The sequence below is a fragment of the Cyanistes caeruleus genome, chromosome 2 (assembly GCF_971803275.1).
Source record: "Cyanistes caeruleus chromosome 2, bCyaCae1.hap1.1, whole genome shotgun sequence".
In the NCBI taxonomy this organism is placed as follows: Eukaryota; Metazoa; Chordata; class Aves; order Passeriformes; family Paridae; genus Cyanistes; species Cyanistes caeruleus.
This window is the reverse complement of record NC_141702.1, coordinates 53,689,334-53,705,986: the sequence shown is the minus strand read 5'-3', so window position 1 is coordinate 53,705,986 and position 16,653 is coordinate 53,689,334. Positions and strand designations below refer to the sequence as shown.

Below are 16,653 nucleotides of genomic sequence, written 5' to 3'. Positions count from 1 at the left end.
GATTAGGCATTTTCACACTTCTTACTCAACTTGTTCTCCTGAATTTTTGAATATTAATTTGATCCAGAAAACAAAAGGAAGCATTTCTCAGTTGTGGGGACTAGACTAGTCTAATCTTTCAACACAAAAAGTTTATTGTAACATCACCAATATTTTTTATCATTACAATTCTTTCTTTGCCCTTCTATCTAAACAGTATTGGCCTCAATTGCTAATTATATAATCCATTATTCAATTACATTATCTCTTTCTTCATGACCTCCCTTCTTGTCTAACAGTAGCAGAGTATAAGGCAAGAAAGTAAAGCCCCTAAATTTGGAGCAGTTAATATCTCTATTTAGATCTGAGCAAGCCTCCTTCAGAAGAGAAATCAGAGCACCTCAAACTTGTATTCTGAAGTTCTGTATGAAGTAAAACAACTCTGTTAATGAACATCTCCCTAATCAAGCTACACGCCTGATGTTGACTGGTGTAGATACTTCCCCCGGCACTTCATGTCTCAGTGGCTTGGGTTTCTGTGGTAGCTTTCTTTCTTTGGTTATGTTCTTGAAATGACTCATACTGAGTTAGAGAAAAACAATGTTAAGAAACTTTTAGCATAAGAGAGCAGCAAAACTTGCTTGTTTCTTTAGAAATATGAAAATCCTTAAGTGAAATGGGGAGAGACTATTGTGTAATACTACATATTTTAGAGCACAAAACCACCAAAACTCTTAGCGTAAGTAGGAAATGTGGACTTTGGAATTCATTTAATTCATGTCTAAACATCTGATGGAAGTCTGCTCAGACAGGGAAAAAGGAATGAAAGGGACCAGATCTTGGTATTTTTATTCATAAATTCTACTTAGCACTTAGAAAGAGCAAAATAATTAACTTTATTTGTTCATACAAATTTTGCTGCTGGAGTTCAATTTTCAATAAGTAATCTATTGTATATAACTTCAACTAAATTTTTAAAAAGCTTACTTTGAGGAAGACAAATCATGACAATTTCATCACCATGGTGAAAAGTTTTTTAGCCATTGACGAAACATGAAAGCAGTTGGTTGCCATGAAGATGCTGCTTTGAATAAAAGTATTTCTGCACATAAATGTACCATAAAATGAAACATCACTGCACTTGAACTAAACAGTCATGTAAACAGCAATTGCTTACCTTTTGGAAGCAAATCTACACACAAAACTGAATATAATAGCGTTTTTCCTGTTGTGATAGGGAACAGTTAATCACAGATTACAGGACAAATAGGGGTAACAGAGAGCATCCATTTATAACAGAGGTTGATTTTGGATCCAAACTTGTTTTATCTGGCATATCAGCAATACTACAGGAAACCACATTCAGATTAGAACGCATAATGTTGAAAGATTCACAACGTTATCAGATTTCCCATGTGGCATGCTGTTGCTCTGGGCAGCATTCTAAGACTGGTAACAAAATCCAGATGCAAATCTAGGGCATTATTTTTTAACCTTTATTTAAATTTATAACTTCCTATTTATGTTGTTCAAATATCAAGTTTACAAGAGTTTGTTATCAAAGGCAAAAAAAATAGGCTGTGACCTGATTTAGAAGGCCACTAAACTTCTGTGTCCTTCATGCATTACTCGTCCTTCTGGGGCCTGACTCTGCAAACTCTAAGCATTCCTCTAAAACAATAACTGGAAAATTTTCAAAAATCCCATACTGAGCATTCAGAACAAGAACACTGAAAGTGTACTACTCTTAAATAAAGGACAGTATCTCTATTTACACAACTCTTTCTACAGCTTTCACCTGCTTCACCACTCTCTCCACACCACTGTGCATCACCTTAAGACAAATACCAAATTTAAAAACCACACATTCACCATGTTGCCATTTTCCTAGTCAGCTGATACATGTGGGGCTAATCATCCATATTCACCAGGACCAGAGTAACAGAATATGTGTAAAAAACCCCTATATATATAGAGAGAGAGAGATATAGAGATATAGAGATATAGAGATATAATATATATATATATAGCTATAGAGAAATATATAGAGATATAAATATATAAAATATATTAAAATAATGTATATTATATACACATACTATATGTATTATGTATATATAATATCTAAATATATTTTATTGTATATTATATATATATATATATATATATTGTATATCTATATATATTTATATGTATCATGCCATGCATTGCTTAAAAAGCATCAGCCAGAAGCGTTTCCTGGAATATTGTGCTTGAATACTCCTATCTGGGAAGGAAACCTGACCCCAGATTCCCTCAAGCAGATTAATTACAGATTTCAAGAAAAACAACAATCCCTCATCACACATTTCAAATAACTGAATCCAACAACAGACTACCCAGTATCATAGAGCATCTGGCTTCAGAAGTGTTGCTATTTTTCAAAAGTACATTCTGACAAGAGAGCCTCTTGCTTTGCAAAAAAAACCAAACAAAAAAAAAAACAAACCCCAAACTAAACAAAAAAACATCCCTGTCACTTCTGAGGAAGACAAAGGTTCATGTACATATGCATGTTTTTCTCAGACAAGAACTACTTCTATTTTCAGGCCTATTAAAATAATCCTCTTGAGCCTTTTTATGAGGCTGAGGACTGACGCACAAACGAATTATTCAAGGTATGTGCACCTCACCTTTCCCTATCAGGTCTTGTACCAAGTAAGTTGCCAGATTCAAGGATAAGTTTGTCTGTAGGCAGAAGACACGAACCTGCTAGATTTAAAAACGTTACTAGAATACTAAAATTAATTCAGTATTCCATTATACATCCATTATATCAAAAGCACAATGCACTTATCTAAATAGCAGTATACAGACCTCATTTATGAATGTGGAAAGAACAGCTTAGCTCACCTTCCAAGTCTGTCTATTCTAGACAGACACAAAAATTTCAATTTAATGGACATTTTGCGGAAACATTCCATAGAAAAAGGGGATGAAGTATAACAATATTATATTATTACATATTGATACACGAAAAGGCTTCTTCCAAGGGTGAGAAATACGATCTGTCTCATGTCAAGAATGCTTTTAAGAACACTATTTTAAAAAACTAAGTGCCTCAGAATAGCTACAATCTCCTGACTTGTTTCTCCTTACAGTCTCTATTGCTACAGCCAGGTCGTGTCTAAGGGCCATCTGTCTGCTTTAAACTACATGTTCTTTATCTCAGTCCTGCACCCATAGTCTAGTATCAAAAACACAGATTGACTCAACATTGTTGCCAAATTCTGAAAGCCCTAGATTATTAATGTGGTTGGAATTTTAATGCATCTCAGCAATATGCAGTAATTCTAAACATTATATTTGTTGCATCTTAGGTAGAGCAACATACATTGCGATGAAGCTTAAGTTCTCTGATGTATACTAGAACACACCAGGGACAAAAATTCAGTTAAGATTTTAGTAAGAGAGCATCCATTAACTAGAGATAAAGTAGGTTAAAATTTCAGGGGTTTTTTGAGAAGAAAGCTACAAAGATATTCAGGAAGAAAACAGCTTGTGTGTGCTTGCCAATTTAAAAACAAATAAATAAATATAAAGCAAATATACTAATTCACTTTCATGCTAATTATATTTCCTAGTGGAAACTAAGGATGAGAAGTATCATATCTTAAAATCTCTTTAGGTCAAATAACACTAAATACACTCTTACACATTAAATCCACCTTAGAATCTAATAAGGTGTCAGATACAATTAGCTCTGCTAATAAAAATTAATCTGAATTCTTTTAGAATAAGCCTCTAAAACCTTGAGCTTACTTCTTAAGACACTTTATCCAATAAAGGCTGAATCCTTTTCTGAAGTTTCTTACCACTGGTAAAAATTACAAGAATTATTTGTACATAAAGAATTCTATTACTGTTTGGCATTACTCCTTGTCAAGTTTTCCATAAAACATAGATACACTCATAAGTGCATATGCAGGAGTGATTAATGTTTATGAAACAGAACAGTGGGATTCCAGAAGTACCATATGATGACATGTCAATATTTTGATCCACACAGACTTAGAACAGCTGTTTCTTCGGCCCAGCTGATACAGTGAAAACATCTCAAATTCAACACAGATAAGTTTAATTTCTAACAAAAGAGACTACTATGGATCTGTATATGTAATTTTAAAGAACTTCCCCTAGCATACTATTTCCAGGATTAGTTTATCTTAAATCTTTTGTTTACTGTTAAGGTACTGCTGTAGAATCAAAGGAGCTGATACAAAGATAGAAACACAGCCTCACTTAAACAGGAAACACTAAATGCTTCTTCATAGCTCTGTATAGCCACTCACTCCCTAGCTTTCAACTACAGCGAATACTTCAGTTTAACAATTCATTCTGACACCCCTGGGACCTCCTGGACCCGCTTGTTCTTCCAGACATTGTAGAAATAAATGGCTTGCACACAAATACGTTCAGCAGAACAGTAAGACAGAACAAAATGTTATGTTCTATGTTGTATACTTCTTCCATAATGACATGGAGCTGAATTCTTGCCACGAGGAAGCCAGTAAGAATCTCACTGTAATTTCAAACAAACCTAACTTTCCCCTAAAATGAGTACAAATCACACAATTTTACTCAGATATTTCAAGTAACAGCCATAAAGGAAAACCAGGTAGTGATTGAGAGAAAATTGTTTCATTGGACTCTCTGTGGATTTGGTTTAACAGGGAATACATAAGTTCACTTTCACTTCCAGAAAATAATTGTAGAGGAACTGTCATACTGTAGACAGATGCTACATTTTTAAACTAATTCCAGAAGTGATTTAAAGGTCTGCTATGCAGAATATAATGTCTTTTTAACATGAAATTTAATAATTACTTGAGTTTATTAAACTGATTGAGGAAATGAATTTCATCTCATTCCAGATTGTCTTAATAATGCTGACTCACTTTGAAACTAAATGATGTATTACAAAGATAGTTAGGTCAATTAATGAATTCATTCATCAATGGATTTTCAGACAATTGGAAGTATTTATTTTCATACCTTTCAGCTAAATTTCCTTTTAATTCCCAGGAACTACTCTACACTATGGGACAAGAGTAGCTTAAGAGAGCGCTCACCTTTTATGGACCATGTGTGAAGTCATGCACCTGAGCAGTGTAAAGGCTCTTATGGGCCTGGAGGCCCATAAGATTTTTACCCTGGAGGTCTGTCAAGTTATCTCAGGCACACACTGTTCAGTCACTCAGCTTCTTTGGCACAAAACTGATTGAGCCCTTGCAACAGTAACTGGGAAGAACACTCTGCTGGCATAACAACAACATCTGTGCTGTTCAACTAAGAGTAGAAAAGTTTGCATGAAGACCTCACAGAAACCTTCCAGGGTCTGAAAGGGGCCTACAGGGAAGCCAGGGATGGACTCTTCATCAGGAAGTGTAGTGACAGGACAAGGAGTAAAAAGCTCAAACAAACAGGAGAAATTTAGTTTAGATAAACGGAAGGAATTCTTTACTGTGAGGATGGTGAGGCACTGGAACAGGTTGTCCAGAGAAACTGTGGATGCACCATAGCCCTGTCAGTGTTCAAATCCAGTCTGGATGGGCCATTGAACAGCCTGGTCCAGTGCCCCTACCCATGGCAGAGGCATTGGAACAAGATGATCTTAGAAGTCCCTTCCAATCCAAGTCATTCTGTGATTGTTACAGCAGAGGAAGAGAGGCAGTAGTTGAAGTCCATACTATGAGTGTTACATCAGGAGTTGTTTTCACTTTGCAACAACTTACACAAACCTATATTTATAGAAACTATGAATCTATTTAAGCCTTACTTTTCCTCACTTATTCAAGCTGCCTATTCCGTGACACTTTTTGTGCTGTGCTTCTTAATGTTTCCAGGCATAAGTCTTTCCATGAAAATATTTACAAATAAAATTAAGGATAAGTGAGACAGAGAATTTCTTGCATGAGAAATGTGAAATGGGTTTGTTTCACAAATACACAGAAGTGAGGTGGATGATTAAAGTACAGTCTACGTTCAAGCCACAATACATATCGTCATTTTTGAAGCAGACTGCCTACAAATTATCCCATTTTCCAAAGAGATGATTAGATACACATGAAAATTGATGGTCTATAAATGACTGTACAACTGGAATTCCTGATCAGTCATGGCAGCTTAGACAAGGCAGAACACTTGCTACTTACTGGATCTTTAATAACTGAGTTGTAAGAACCTAGCTGAACCCTGTTTAGCTGAATGCTGCATTTTCTCATGCTAAGTAAGGAAGAGCAGAATTAAGTGAAGCATTACAAAAAATTACTGAACGGCTTCCAACATAACTAATGTTCACATCTATCTATATCTATCAATTCAATTTAAGACTAACTCCATCCCAGACAGGCATATAGCTTGTCAAAATTTTTATTAATTTTTCTATAAATGGAGTTCTTTCCTTTTTTTCTGTGGTATCACAGTTTATGATACTCAGTCTACTACTATAGCCCTTATTAATACGTCTAATACGCATTCTTTGAGAGTTTCTTTTCTCCATATAATATAAAAAAACACTCTGGATCTCGCAAATGCAACATATTTATCCATGTCTTTACTATTTCTACACTTGTTCTGTCATCTGAGCATCATATTTTCTGTCCTCTATTTATTTTCTAATAAGGCTATTTATATAACCTGTTCAACAATCAATTGTATAATGCCATTACTTTATCAGCATTTTCACAGCAAATTCTTTACAACCTTCCATAAGCTTTGAATTCAAATACCTATTTCTCCTAGAGCCTTTAAGCTGAAAGCACTCCTCAGCTTTAATTAATTTGTATCAAAGTTGATTTCACAAACATTTTCATGCTAAAAACAAATCTTATACCCAGAGTTGATAACTTCATAAATCAGCTTTTCTATCCTTCCGTATCTGTTGTTCAGATCAAAACCCCGAGGATATTATCTATGTTTTCTATAATGCTAAATACAATCAGAAACTATTGTGTACCTTTCATTAGTTTGTTCATCACCACAATTTTTCTCATCAATTATTTTAAACATGTTATCCAGTACCATACCACCTTCTCCCTGTACGGCATTTGTATTTTAGTCCCAAAGAGCCTGGAATACAAAGACAAGGTTTCATATCAGCAAAGGTTGATTCCTGAAGCAAAAAGCTTCATTTCTTAGCAGTAATCTCACAGAATATCTAATTATTTTTATTTTTCGTCTTTCAGCCAGGCATAAATAGTCTTGCCTCCCAAATTTGTACTCTCAACAAGTACATTGTGTTCCTCAGTGTTTTTTTAAAACAAGCACTGACAACCTTTACATGTTTCTGCAATCTCATTTGTATCTGTAAGCTATGTTTTCAAATCAAAAGTCATAAATTACTAAAATAAAACCCGTATTTTATAGATAATGAAAAACAGAAGCACTATGCAAAAACTATGCACACAGTTTTGTACCCTGCCCAAGCACCGATCTCTCTCTCTTACTTGTGACACACATACGATTTCATTATTTTGAGTGACATTATGGGACATAATTGAGGTGCAGGCAAAAAGCAGACTGGCAGAACAAGTAGCTACATCAAACCCTCTGAATCAGAGAAGTTTTAAATAGATATTTTGGGACAAAAAGATATTACAAGTGGAAGCAAAGTATTGTACAAACAGTCTTCAGACGTGTGAATTATCATGAAGAACCAACATATTAGAAGACAGTGTATCCATTGATTCTTTTAGATATTATTGTCTATGAAATACAGCTGATTTTGAAATCATGAGTGTACCAACTCTGACCAAAGGATAAGGTTTATCCTCAATAGAAAAATGACTCAGGCTAACAGCTTGAGTCCCACTTTATTCTTATGAGACAGTGTCTTATTTTTCCAAGAACTGACTCAAACTCTTGATGCAGATGATGATGAATATTGCTATTGTTGCTTTCTCCATCGCTTTTATATGCCACAAAAGTTCTTTCACCAATTAAGCTATGAGCTTCAAAGTCACTTTTCAGTAACTCCTTTCAATATGGCAGGCAGATTCAGTACTTTTTCTCCTCTAGTTTGCAAGCTATGAAGATGATACAAGCATTTAACTATTAATTTTTCTAGCAAGTGATTGTCTTACTCTCTATGTCAAAGCTCCAGTGCGGCGAAGAAGCTGAAGCTGCATGCATAATCAATTATTATAGGGCATAAATGTAAAGGTTTCCCGCCTACTCTGAATTTAGAAAATATTTCTCATATTTACTATGTAAGCATAGCAAAAGTGACACACACAGATCCTAAGTCTACACAATGCACAACCTTAATACAATGGAACTAATTTAGAAGGCTGCATCCAGCTGTAGAAAGACATTGTGCTTAACTCAGTAGGCATATTACAAATGTATTTTTCAATTAAAAGATTGTGTGGGCATTTTTCCCATGGTAAAGAAAACCTTTTTCTGTGAGGGCTCAGTCATCTTTAAGAAGGAATGATTAATGGAAAATAATCTCCAATTGTACAAAAAATCAGAAACCAATGAGAAATGTACTCTGGTTTATGCCACGAACTACATGCTGGAATTCCTATATTCACAGTTGGGGTGTTGCCACAACTGTCATAAAAGCTGACTAAAAAAAGTGATCCACAGGGATGAAATAGTATCAAGATTTGTGTTTTTCCTGGTAATATTAACTAATTCAGTAGTGTCAGTGATGGTTTAAAGTTAAACATAAGAAATGTACTTGTGGTGGTCTGCAATCCTCTTTTTGTTGACAAGGCAAAAATTCATGCGTAATTCACACAGTCAAATTAGATATGCAAGTGCACCACATCCCAGTCACCAGCTCTGGGATTTGCACAAACATACTTGTTCTATTCCTGGTGGTCTCACATACCAAATTCAAAAGGCCTGTATGTTTACCATGTTATTTTGTACTCTTTGAAAGGCATGGATTTCTTGTTCCATACAGCTCTGTGGCTTTCAGAGGTATCCAGACTACTCACGTTATCACCGCTGCAGAAATGCTCAGAAAATGCACAAAATACTTATCCCTACCACACAGTATTTTATCACATATATTTAGAAACACAGTCATATGTAGAAATAATGCTCTTTGTTCCTTCTCTCAGTCTGAAAGTTATTCAGCAACAAATGTATAGCAGTAGTTCTTCATTCCCAGTGCAGGATAAACTCCAGGAAAGTTAATATATAATGCAATTCCTTACAGTAGAGATTACCCAGACATTTCTGTGGAACAGGACTGCAAGCTCTTGACCAGTTAGCATAAAAAGAGTAACAAATTGCCACATTCAGCATCTCCCATCAAAACCTAAAGGTAGCCTGAGTGAAAGTGGCATCAAAAGTTATCAGGGTTCATATAAGGAGCGGGTGTGCATGTAGAAAACCAAACTGAATCCTAACTCTCATTATCACTGGAAGTGTGCAGAAAAACAGGGGTTCTGATTTCTTTTTCTTGCACCTCCAACCTCCTGACTGCCTGTCCCCAGCATTGCTCCATTTTCCCCTAGCAGTGGGAAATACATTACAGTACGTTTAGAGGCATTCTTCTAATTCTTTCTAATTGACCTTGAAGAACACCCCCACTTATTTGGGTAGGTGAACAATGAGAAGATGAAGTAATTTTCCATTAAAAAAAAAATTATATAGCTATAAAAATAATTTTTATATGCTATTTTGTTCACTTTTAGATAATTTTATTTTTTATTACATCTTAAATCCATGAATCATGATGGTAGTACATACACGTCAGTTGGGACAGAACAAGGCATTATAATGGTATTTGGATAATCCACTCTGCAGGAATGTTCATTATTCTTCCTGAGCTTTCACAAGAGTTCTTTGGCATAATACCACTACAGCTGCTTTACAGTCTAATGTTATTACAAGGTCTGATTCAAAGATAATGTCTGCTAGAGGAATCTGGCAGGGAGCAAGAGTCCTATGAAAATCCTTGTGACGCTAAGGTGTAACTAATGGAGACTGAACTGCTGCAAGAAATGTGAGTAGTAACAGTTATTTGTTTTGAGTGTTGCAAGAGTCCTGAGGGATCTTGGTTATTTGTCAGTACAAAAATCACACAAATCCAAGTTATTTTTTTCTGGAAATCTTATAATTTTTCTAATAAATATAAATCATAAAAAGTCTAATCTCAACCTTACCCACAGTACAGAAGAGGTGCAAAAAACCATTTTCTTCAGAACCTCTCTTATCTACATTTTTGGATTGAAGAAAACATGAAAACTGCAGAAAAACAGAAACTAGGAATTTGCTATCAACTACAGTAGCTGGTAAAAGAGAATAAATAACATGTAGTCACCAGTAGGAGCCAGCTCATGAAATAGCTTTATTGGCAAGCACAAGGAACTCCCTTTCCTATTTCAAACACATGAATGGAAACAGCATAAAGTTTAACAAACATAACATTTTGGTCTGTATTGCACATCTGTAAGCAAGATTTGGTCTGTATGATTGCTGCTGTGGCCTGAGTTGCTAGTGTGTGACATATGAGCTCACATACTCTAGACAAAACTCTTGGTTAGGAGAAAAATATCCAGTAATTAAGGAGTTATTATCAATGAAAAATAAGCTGGGAAAGAAAAGGAGATAATTAGGTATGCACACTGGTTCACATCTGCATGTATTTGTGTCCTACCACCATTCCTGACCTATAAATATGAGTAGTCTGGACTTCGGCAGGAGGGGGAAGAAAAAGAAAACAAAAAAAAAAAAAAAGAAAAGAAAAAACTACCCTGCTGCAGGAATTCATGCTGCCTCTTATTCCAAAACACGATAATCTCAAAAAACTGTCAGTCCAAGTAGCTGGATAAGAAATTAGAACATGTGTGGGTGGATTCCTTCCTCCAGCCTGAATTAATTAAAAATGATTGTTTGCTGTATTATTTTAAAGCGGATTTTTGGAACAGGTTAAAGAACCACTGTTCTGACTTTAGCATTTTAAGCCTAATAAGAATGACTCATGTAAAAGACTTGGAGGAAAAATTAATAATAAGGAGGTTAAATATAAAGTGTGTCTTACCATCTTATGTTCCTATTTGTTGCTTAGAGAAATTCACACATTCTTGTACAAGACCTACCTCATTTGCTTGGGCTGTAGTTATTTCTAGTTAAAGCATGTACACAAAAAACTCTTGTCTTCAGTCAGTCTGGACAATTCTACCTATTTCTAACACCTTAGGCTGGCCCTTTACTATTTCTCACATTCTAAAGCTTGAATACATATTAATTCCCTCTGCTTTCACTTTCTCAGACAGTTATAAAACTATAAGAAAGTTATATGGACAACAGCTTTGAAGTGAAAAGTTAAAAGCAATCACAACGTATATTTGAGAGCAGTATCTCCCACCATTTTGGGGCTGGTTAGTCCCTACTGATCAGACAGTAGTAAATACTGCTGAAAGAGTTGCTAAAACTGATTATGGTCTTGTACACATACATTTACATAAATAACAATAAAAAAGGAAGAGAAATCATCATTTCCAGATCACCAAAAATTTATCTGCCAGAACATTAAAGAGCATACAGACTGGCTGTGAAAAGGGAACACACAGGATGTAGCATACTGCAGTACACCTTCAGTGAACAAAGTTTGCTACTTGTCATAAAATCCTGAAGCTGAATTAAGTAAATATTAAAAATTTAAAAAAATACACATAATTTTACGCATTCTAAGATGACAGACCTCCACAAAAGACATAATCTCCTTCATATTTTTGAAACCAGAGTTCTACACAGGTTGACTTACATGGACTGAATGGGTAATGGCTAAATTCTACTATTCTTCTTGCAGAAGATAAAGTTATTTAGGACTCTTTTTCTTAAATAGCCATTGATTTTCAGTGATCATACAGTAAAGATTTTTGCATTGTTTCTATATTTGCTGATATTGGGTAACAGTCTCAAAATTTATTTAAGTGAGAACAAACTGATAAACAATCATCTAAGTCATGTTTTCTCAGGAAAGTAGAATGCAAATTTACCAACTAAATCTCTTACAAGCCCTGTTCTCCAAAGACAGCCAGCAAAATGCTTTGAATGTTTAAATGCCATCAGCCATGATGGAAATGCTCTCCATTACAAGATTAGAGCTGGGTGATATTGGTTAGTTTTGAAATTGACCTTACTCCAAAGAAATGCCTACAAAGAGGAAACTTGGCTTTTGCTTTAACAGATTACATAAACAGAGCATTTGGGGTGGTTTTTTGCCTCAGGAAACAAAGACTCTAAGTCTACACAACATTCTTCATTCTTAGGATCTGAAATACTAAACTAATGTCCTGTTAGCCTTGTCTCTTGACTTTTCAGAGTATAGGGTATAATATACACATGTTTGTATGTGGGAAGGGATCATATAAATCCTAGTTGCAATGACATAACACAGAGAACACAGTTTAGTTTTGAACTAGTCTCTGGAAACTTGTACACCTACAGAAAGACTTAAAAATATTGACCTGCCTGACACCATCCACTGCCTAACAGACTGGCACCTGTCATATCCTGCTGATGTTCATCCCTCATTTCTCTTTCAAGTGAGAAATCTCACTTTGACTTTATAAGCATCATATATACATCACCTCTTGGAGTCAACTTACACTTCCTTCCATACATGCTAGAAGCACCTGTACTCCATGAATTATCTCCACTGGTGTCAGCAGCTGACACTACAGATCAAGTTACTGTGCAATGTATGCTTCTTAGCCCTGTCCCTACTATTCACACCTTCCTTTCAGACACATAGCTTCCATTCTCTCTCATAGCAGATATTGACATCCCTTCATAAACGCATGAACTCAAGATCAAAAGAAATTTTACATTACTTTCTAAATTACTACTATTTTGGTTCTCTCCCATTCCACACTGAATGGGATGAACCAAGGTTCAAGATTCAAAGGAACACTACATAACACTTTGGCCAGTTTCCCTCAACTGCAAGTTACGTACTCCTTTAAGAAAAACTGTTCAAGAACACACATGCCTTTCTGGTTCTGATTCTCCCATTTTCTGAGAAATTGCACTGGTTTCAGCTTGGGCAGAGTTAATTTTCTTCACAATGGCTGACATGGGGCTGTGTTTTATATTTGTGTTGAACACAGTGATGATGATAATACAGAGATGTTTTTGTTATTGCTTAGCAGGCCTTACACAGAGACAAGGCTTTTTCTGCTTTTTATACTGCCACACTCATGAGGAGGCCAGAGGTGTATAGGAAAATGGGAGGAGACACAGCTGGGACAGATGACCCCAAATAACCCAAAGGATATTCCATACCAAATGACATCATGGTCAGTATATAAAGGGGGAGGAAGAAGGAGGAACTGTGAGATGTTTGTAATGATGGTGTTTGCCTTCCCAAGTAACTGTTATGCATGATGGGGGCCTGCTCTCCTGGGGATGGTTGAACACCTGCCTGCCCATGGGAAGCAGTGAATTAATTCCTTGTTTTGCTTTATTTGTCTGCACAGCTTTTACCTATTAAAATGCCTTTATATCAGTCCATGAGCTTTTACCCATCTGATTTTCTCCCCAGTCCTGCTATTGAAGGAGTGAGTAAGGAGCTGTGTGGTATTTGGTCAGTGTCTGGGGTCAAACCATGACAGAAATTCTGCATGACTATTTAGTGTTCCAACAACAAAAGAACAGATAATATGTGTAGCTAAAAAAACCAAAAAAAAACAACAACGACAACAACAAAAAAACCAGCTTGAAATTAACTCCAGGTTTCTAACCACAGTAAGTCTTCTAACAATTTTAAAAGAAAAAAAGAAATTAACCACAAGAACAGAAATAAAAAAAGAAATACAGACTGTTCCCATCTTTGAGGTGCAAGATGTTCTTGAACTGTTCTGTTCTATAAAACAACATGGGAATTCATTGTGATGTCTCAAATAGTGTTTTTCAAAGCATTGCAGCTCTGTTACATAATTTTGTCCACAGACATGCAACTGATGCTAACAATTAGTAAGCAATACTTAGCATCCAACATTATGGTTATTACCAAATAACATTCAAATCAAAAAACAAAAGCTGTAAGTCTAAAGATATAAACCATGGGTCTAGTAACATTCTTGTACACATTAAAAATCCCCCAGGACTTCAGTGAAATCAGACTTTTTAAACTTTTGGCAATACAGAGGAACTCATTACCTCTTTGTTTGTAGTGGGCAACACAGTGACATTTACATAGTGCTAGCACCTCCTAGCAGCTGCAACAGATCTTAAAAAGAATTTTAGAAGACAGTAAATGGCATAAAAATTTGGCAGGCCAGGACTTAAATTCAACTGCTAAGTTTAGAAGGCCTCATCACTACATTAACATTTAATTAAAAGTCCTGGGATTCCTCATTGAATTACAGAACTCACTTATAGTATCAGTGATGCAGCAGATGAACACCAAACACACCCACTTCTAAATTAAAAGGAAAATAATTAACATATCTCTTCACTGTTGAGGTTAAAGAAAACCATGATTCTGCATAAACAAAAGGACATTTTCTAAAAGTGTCTGTGTGTATGTGTGTAAGAGGGAGAATATTAAAAGAAATGCCACATCAATATTAGCCAAAAAATTTAATTTGGAGGGAAAAAAAAAAAGAAGATCAGCAAGAAGAAAATTCATTATGTACTGCATTTTAAATGCTCAACTTTTAAAATCCTAGTCCTTAATGTTTACCAATAAGTCATTACCTAAACACAGTCTAATTCTGGGTGAGATTTTATCTACACAGATATTTGATCACCTACCATTTATTCTCACTTAATATGAATAAAATTCATATTAAGTTGTCAGCTTCTTGAGACCTTTTCTCATGAAACGTCAATGCATTGTGTTTTCTAAAGTAAAACCTAAACTAAAAATTCCTAATCCATAATGTTCACCCTATCATATGACATCATGGCCAAAGGAAAAATAGCTGTTAATCCAGGGGCTTGAATTAATTTTATTTTGACACACCCACAGTATCTTCTAACTGAATTAATTTCAGCAAGGCTAAAAACGTTAAGACCACAAGTGTAAGCACCAGAAGAAATACTGTGGGCTGACGAATGGTTTTAAGGATTTCCTATGAGAGCTGAGAAACTGACTAAAGTTTATTTCTCCCGTACCTGTACAACACCCTTTTTGATCTTTCCACAGAACACTAGCTGAAAAAGCAAACAAAAAATCCCCTTCTAGTGTCAACACACCTAAACACTGCATAATGCATGATAATGGTATGTCTAAGACATCTTCTACCCATGCAGGATAGAACTGATTCTGTTCCCATTCCAGTCGTGGTTGGTTTTTAACACAGAGAAAAGCCTTAGCGCTGGGCTAAGCGCATCAAATTGCCACCTGAACTGAGAGCGGTGCAGGCATCCCACACGTGTTCCAACACAGCCTATCAAGCTTCCCCTGTCACAGAGATGCCGGCAGACGGGCACATCCCGGCTGGAGGAGGGATGCCAGCAGATCAGCCCGTAACGCCTGTGTGAGCTTCGGGAGCGGGTCACGTCCTCCAGCCGTCCCTCACCTACACGGTTCCCCCTGCACGTCGGCCCACAGCGCTGCCCACCTGCGCTGCTCCGACCATGAGGCGCGTGTGGGAGGGAGCGGGACTTGCCGCGGCAGGCGGGATGTGCCGGGGCCGCAGCGCAGCTCCCGCAGCAGCCCCTCCTCGGCCCGGACACCGAGGTACCAGCGCTGGTGCCGCCCGCCCAGTCCCTTCTCTGCAGGCTGGGGGTCCCTTGTCACGCTCGGTGCCTGTCCCCTCGTCCCTCCCGTCACCACAAGGACTCCCGAGCGGGTGGCGAGGTGGCCTCCCCCTCCGCGGTCCCGGCCGGGCGGGCGAGGCGCGGGCTCCCCGCTCCCCTGTACCTCTTTGCGGCGGCGGAGGCGGCGACGGCGACTGGCCTCGGCTGCCGAGCGCCGCCAGCAGCAGGAGCAGCGGCAAACTTTCCCGAGCCATGGCTGCCGGGCAGCCCACTCGTCCCGCCGCGGGACGGCCGGCAGAGTGAGCCGAGGCCGCCGGGGGAGGAGAGGAGACCCCTGTGCCCCGGGCAGGGAGCAGGAGAGCAGGACACACCCCTGCCCCCCCTCACACACTCCCCGCCCCGCCGCCGGCTCCGCGGCCGCCGAGCAGCGAGCGGGGCCGGTGGGCAGCGAGAAAGAAGCCCGTGGGCAGCGAGGGGCCGGAGCGCGGCCCGGGAGCAGCTGCCGAGCCCCACGCGTCGGGAGGCCCCCGGAGGCGCCGGGCTGGGGAACAGCGCGGATCCGGGCGCCGGGCTCAGGGCTCAGGGCTCCGGGCTCAGGGCTCCGGGCTCCCGGCGGCACGTGCCTGCCCCGACGGCCGCTCCCCGGAGCTGGGAAGTGTTCTCGCATGGAAGTGTGCTCGCCATTTAAATTAGCCTTTATCGCGTTGTCCGACAGAGGAAAAAAATACCTGTGCTGTAGTGGAGGGGGGTGGGAAATAGCCTTCTGAGAGACACTTGGGAAACGAGGACTGCGACAGAGTGAAGCACATTTTTTCCTGTCGTGCCTGGGAGTAGTATGTCAGCACTAGCCAGGTATGGCAGGCAAAAAATCGATATTACTGCATAAAGGAAAAATTAACTAATTAACTTTGCACTAATATAAAATGTGGATTAAAAACTCTTGCACAGTTCTCCTGGAAA

At 38.0% G+C, this 16,653-nt stretch overlaps 1 protein-coding gene across 4 annotated transcripts in view; it reads right to left on the bottom strand.

Annotated features, from left to right (window-relative positions):
• LAMA2 (laminin subunit alpha 2) overlaps nucleotides 1-16,304 on the bottom strand; it is a 336,473-nt gene extending 320,169 nt beyond the window's left edge. For all 4 annotated transcript variants that reach the window (XM_086877039.1, XM_086877040.1, XM_086877041.1 and 1 more), the window contains exon 1: nucleotides 15,857-16,304. In XM_086877039.1, coding sequence (XP_086733165.1) covers nucleotides 15,857-15,947 — 91 coding nt within the window. In that variant the 5' untranslated portion in view covers nucleotides 15,948-16,304. The remainder of the gene's footprint in view (nucleotides 1-15,856) is intronic.
• Between the last annotated feature and the right edge of the window lie 349 nt (nucleotides 16,305-16,653).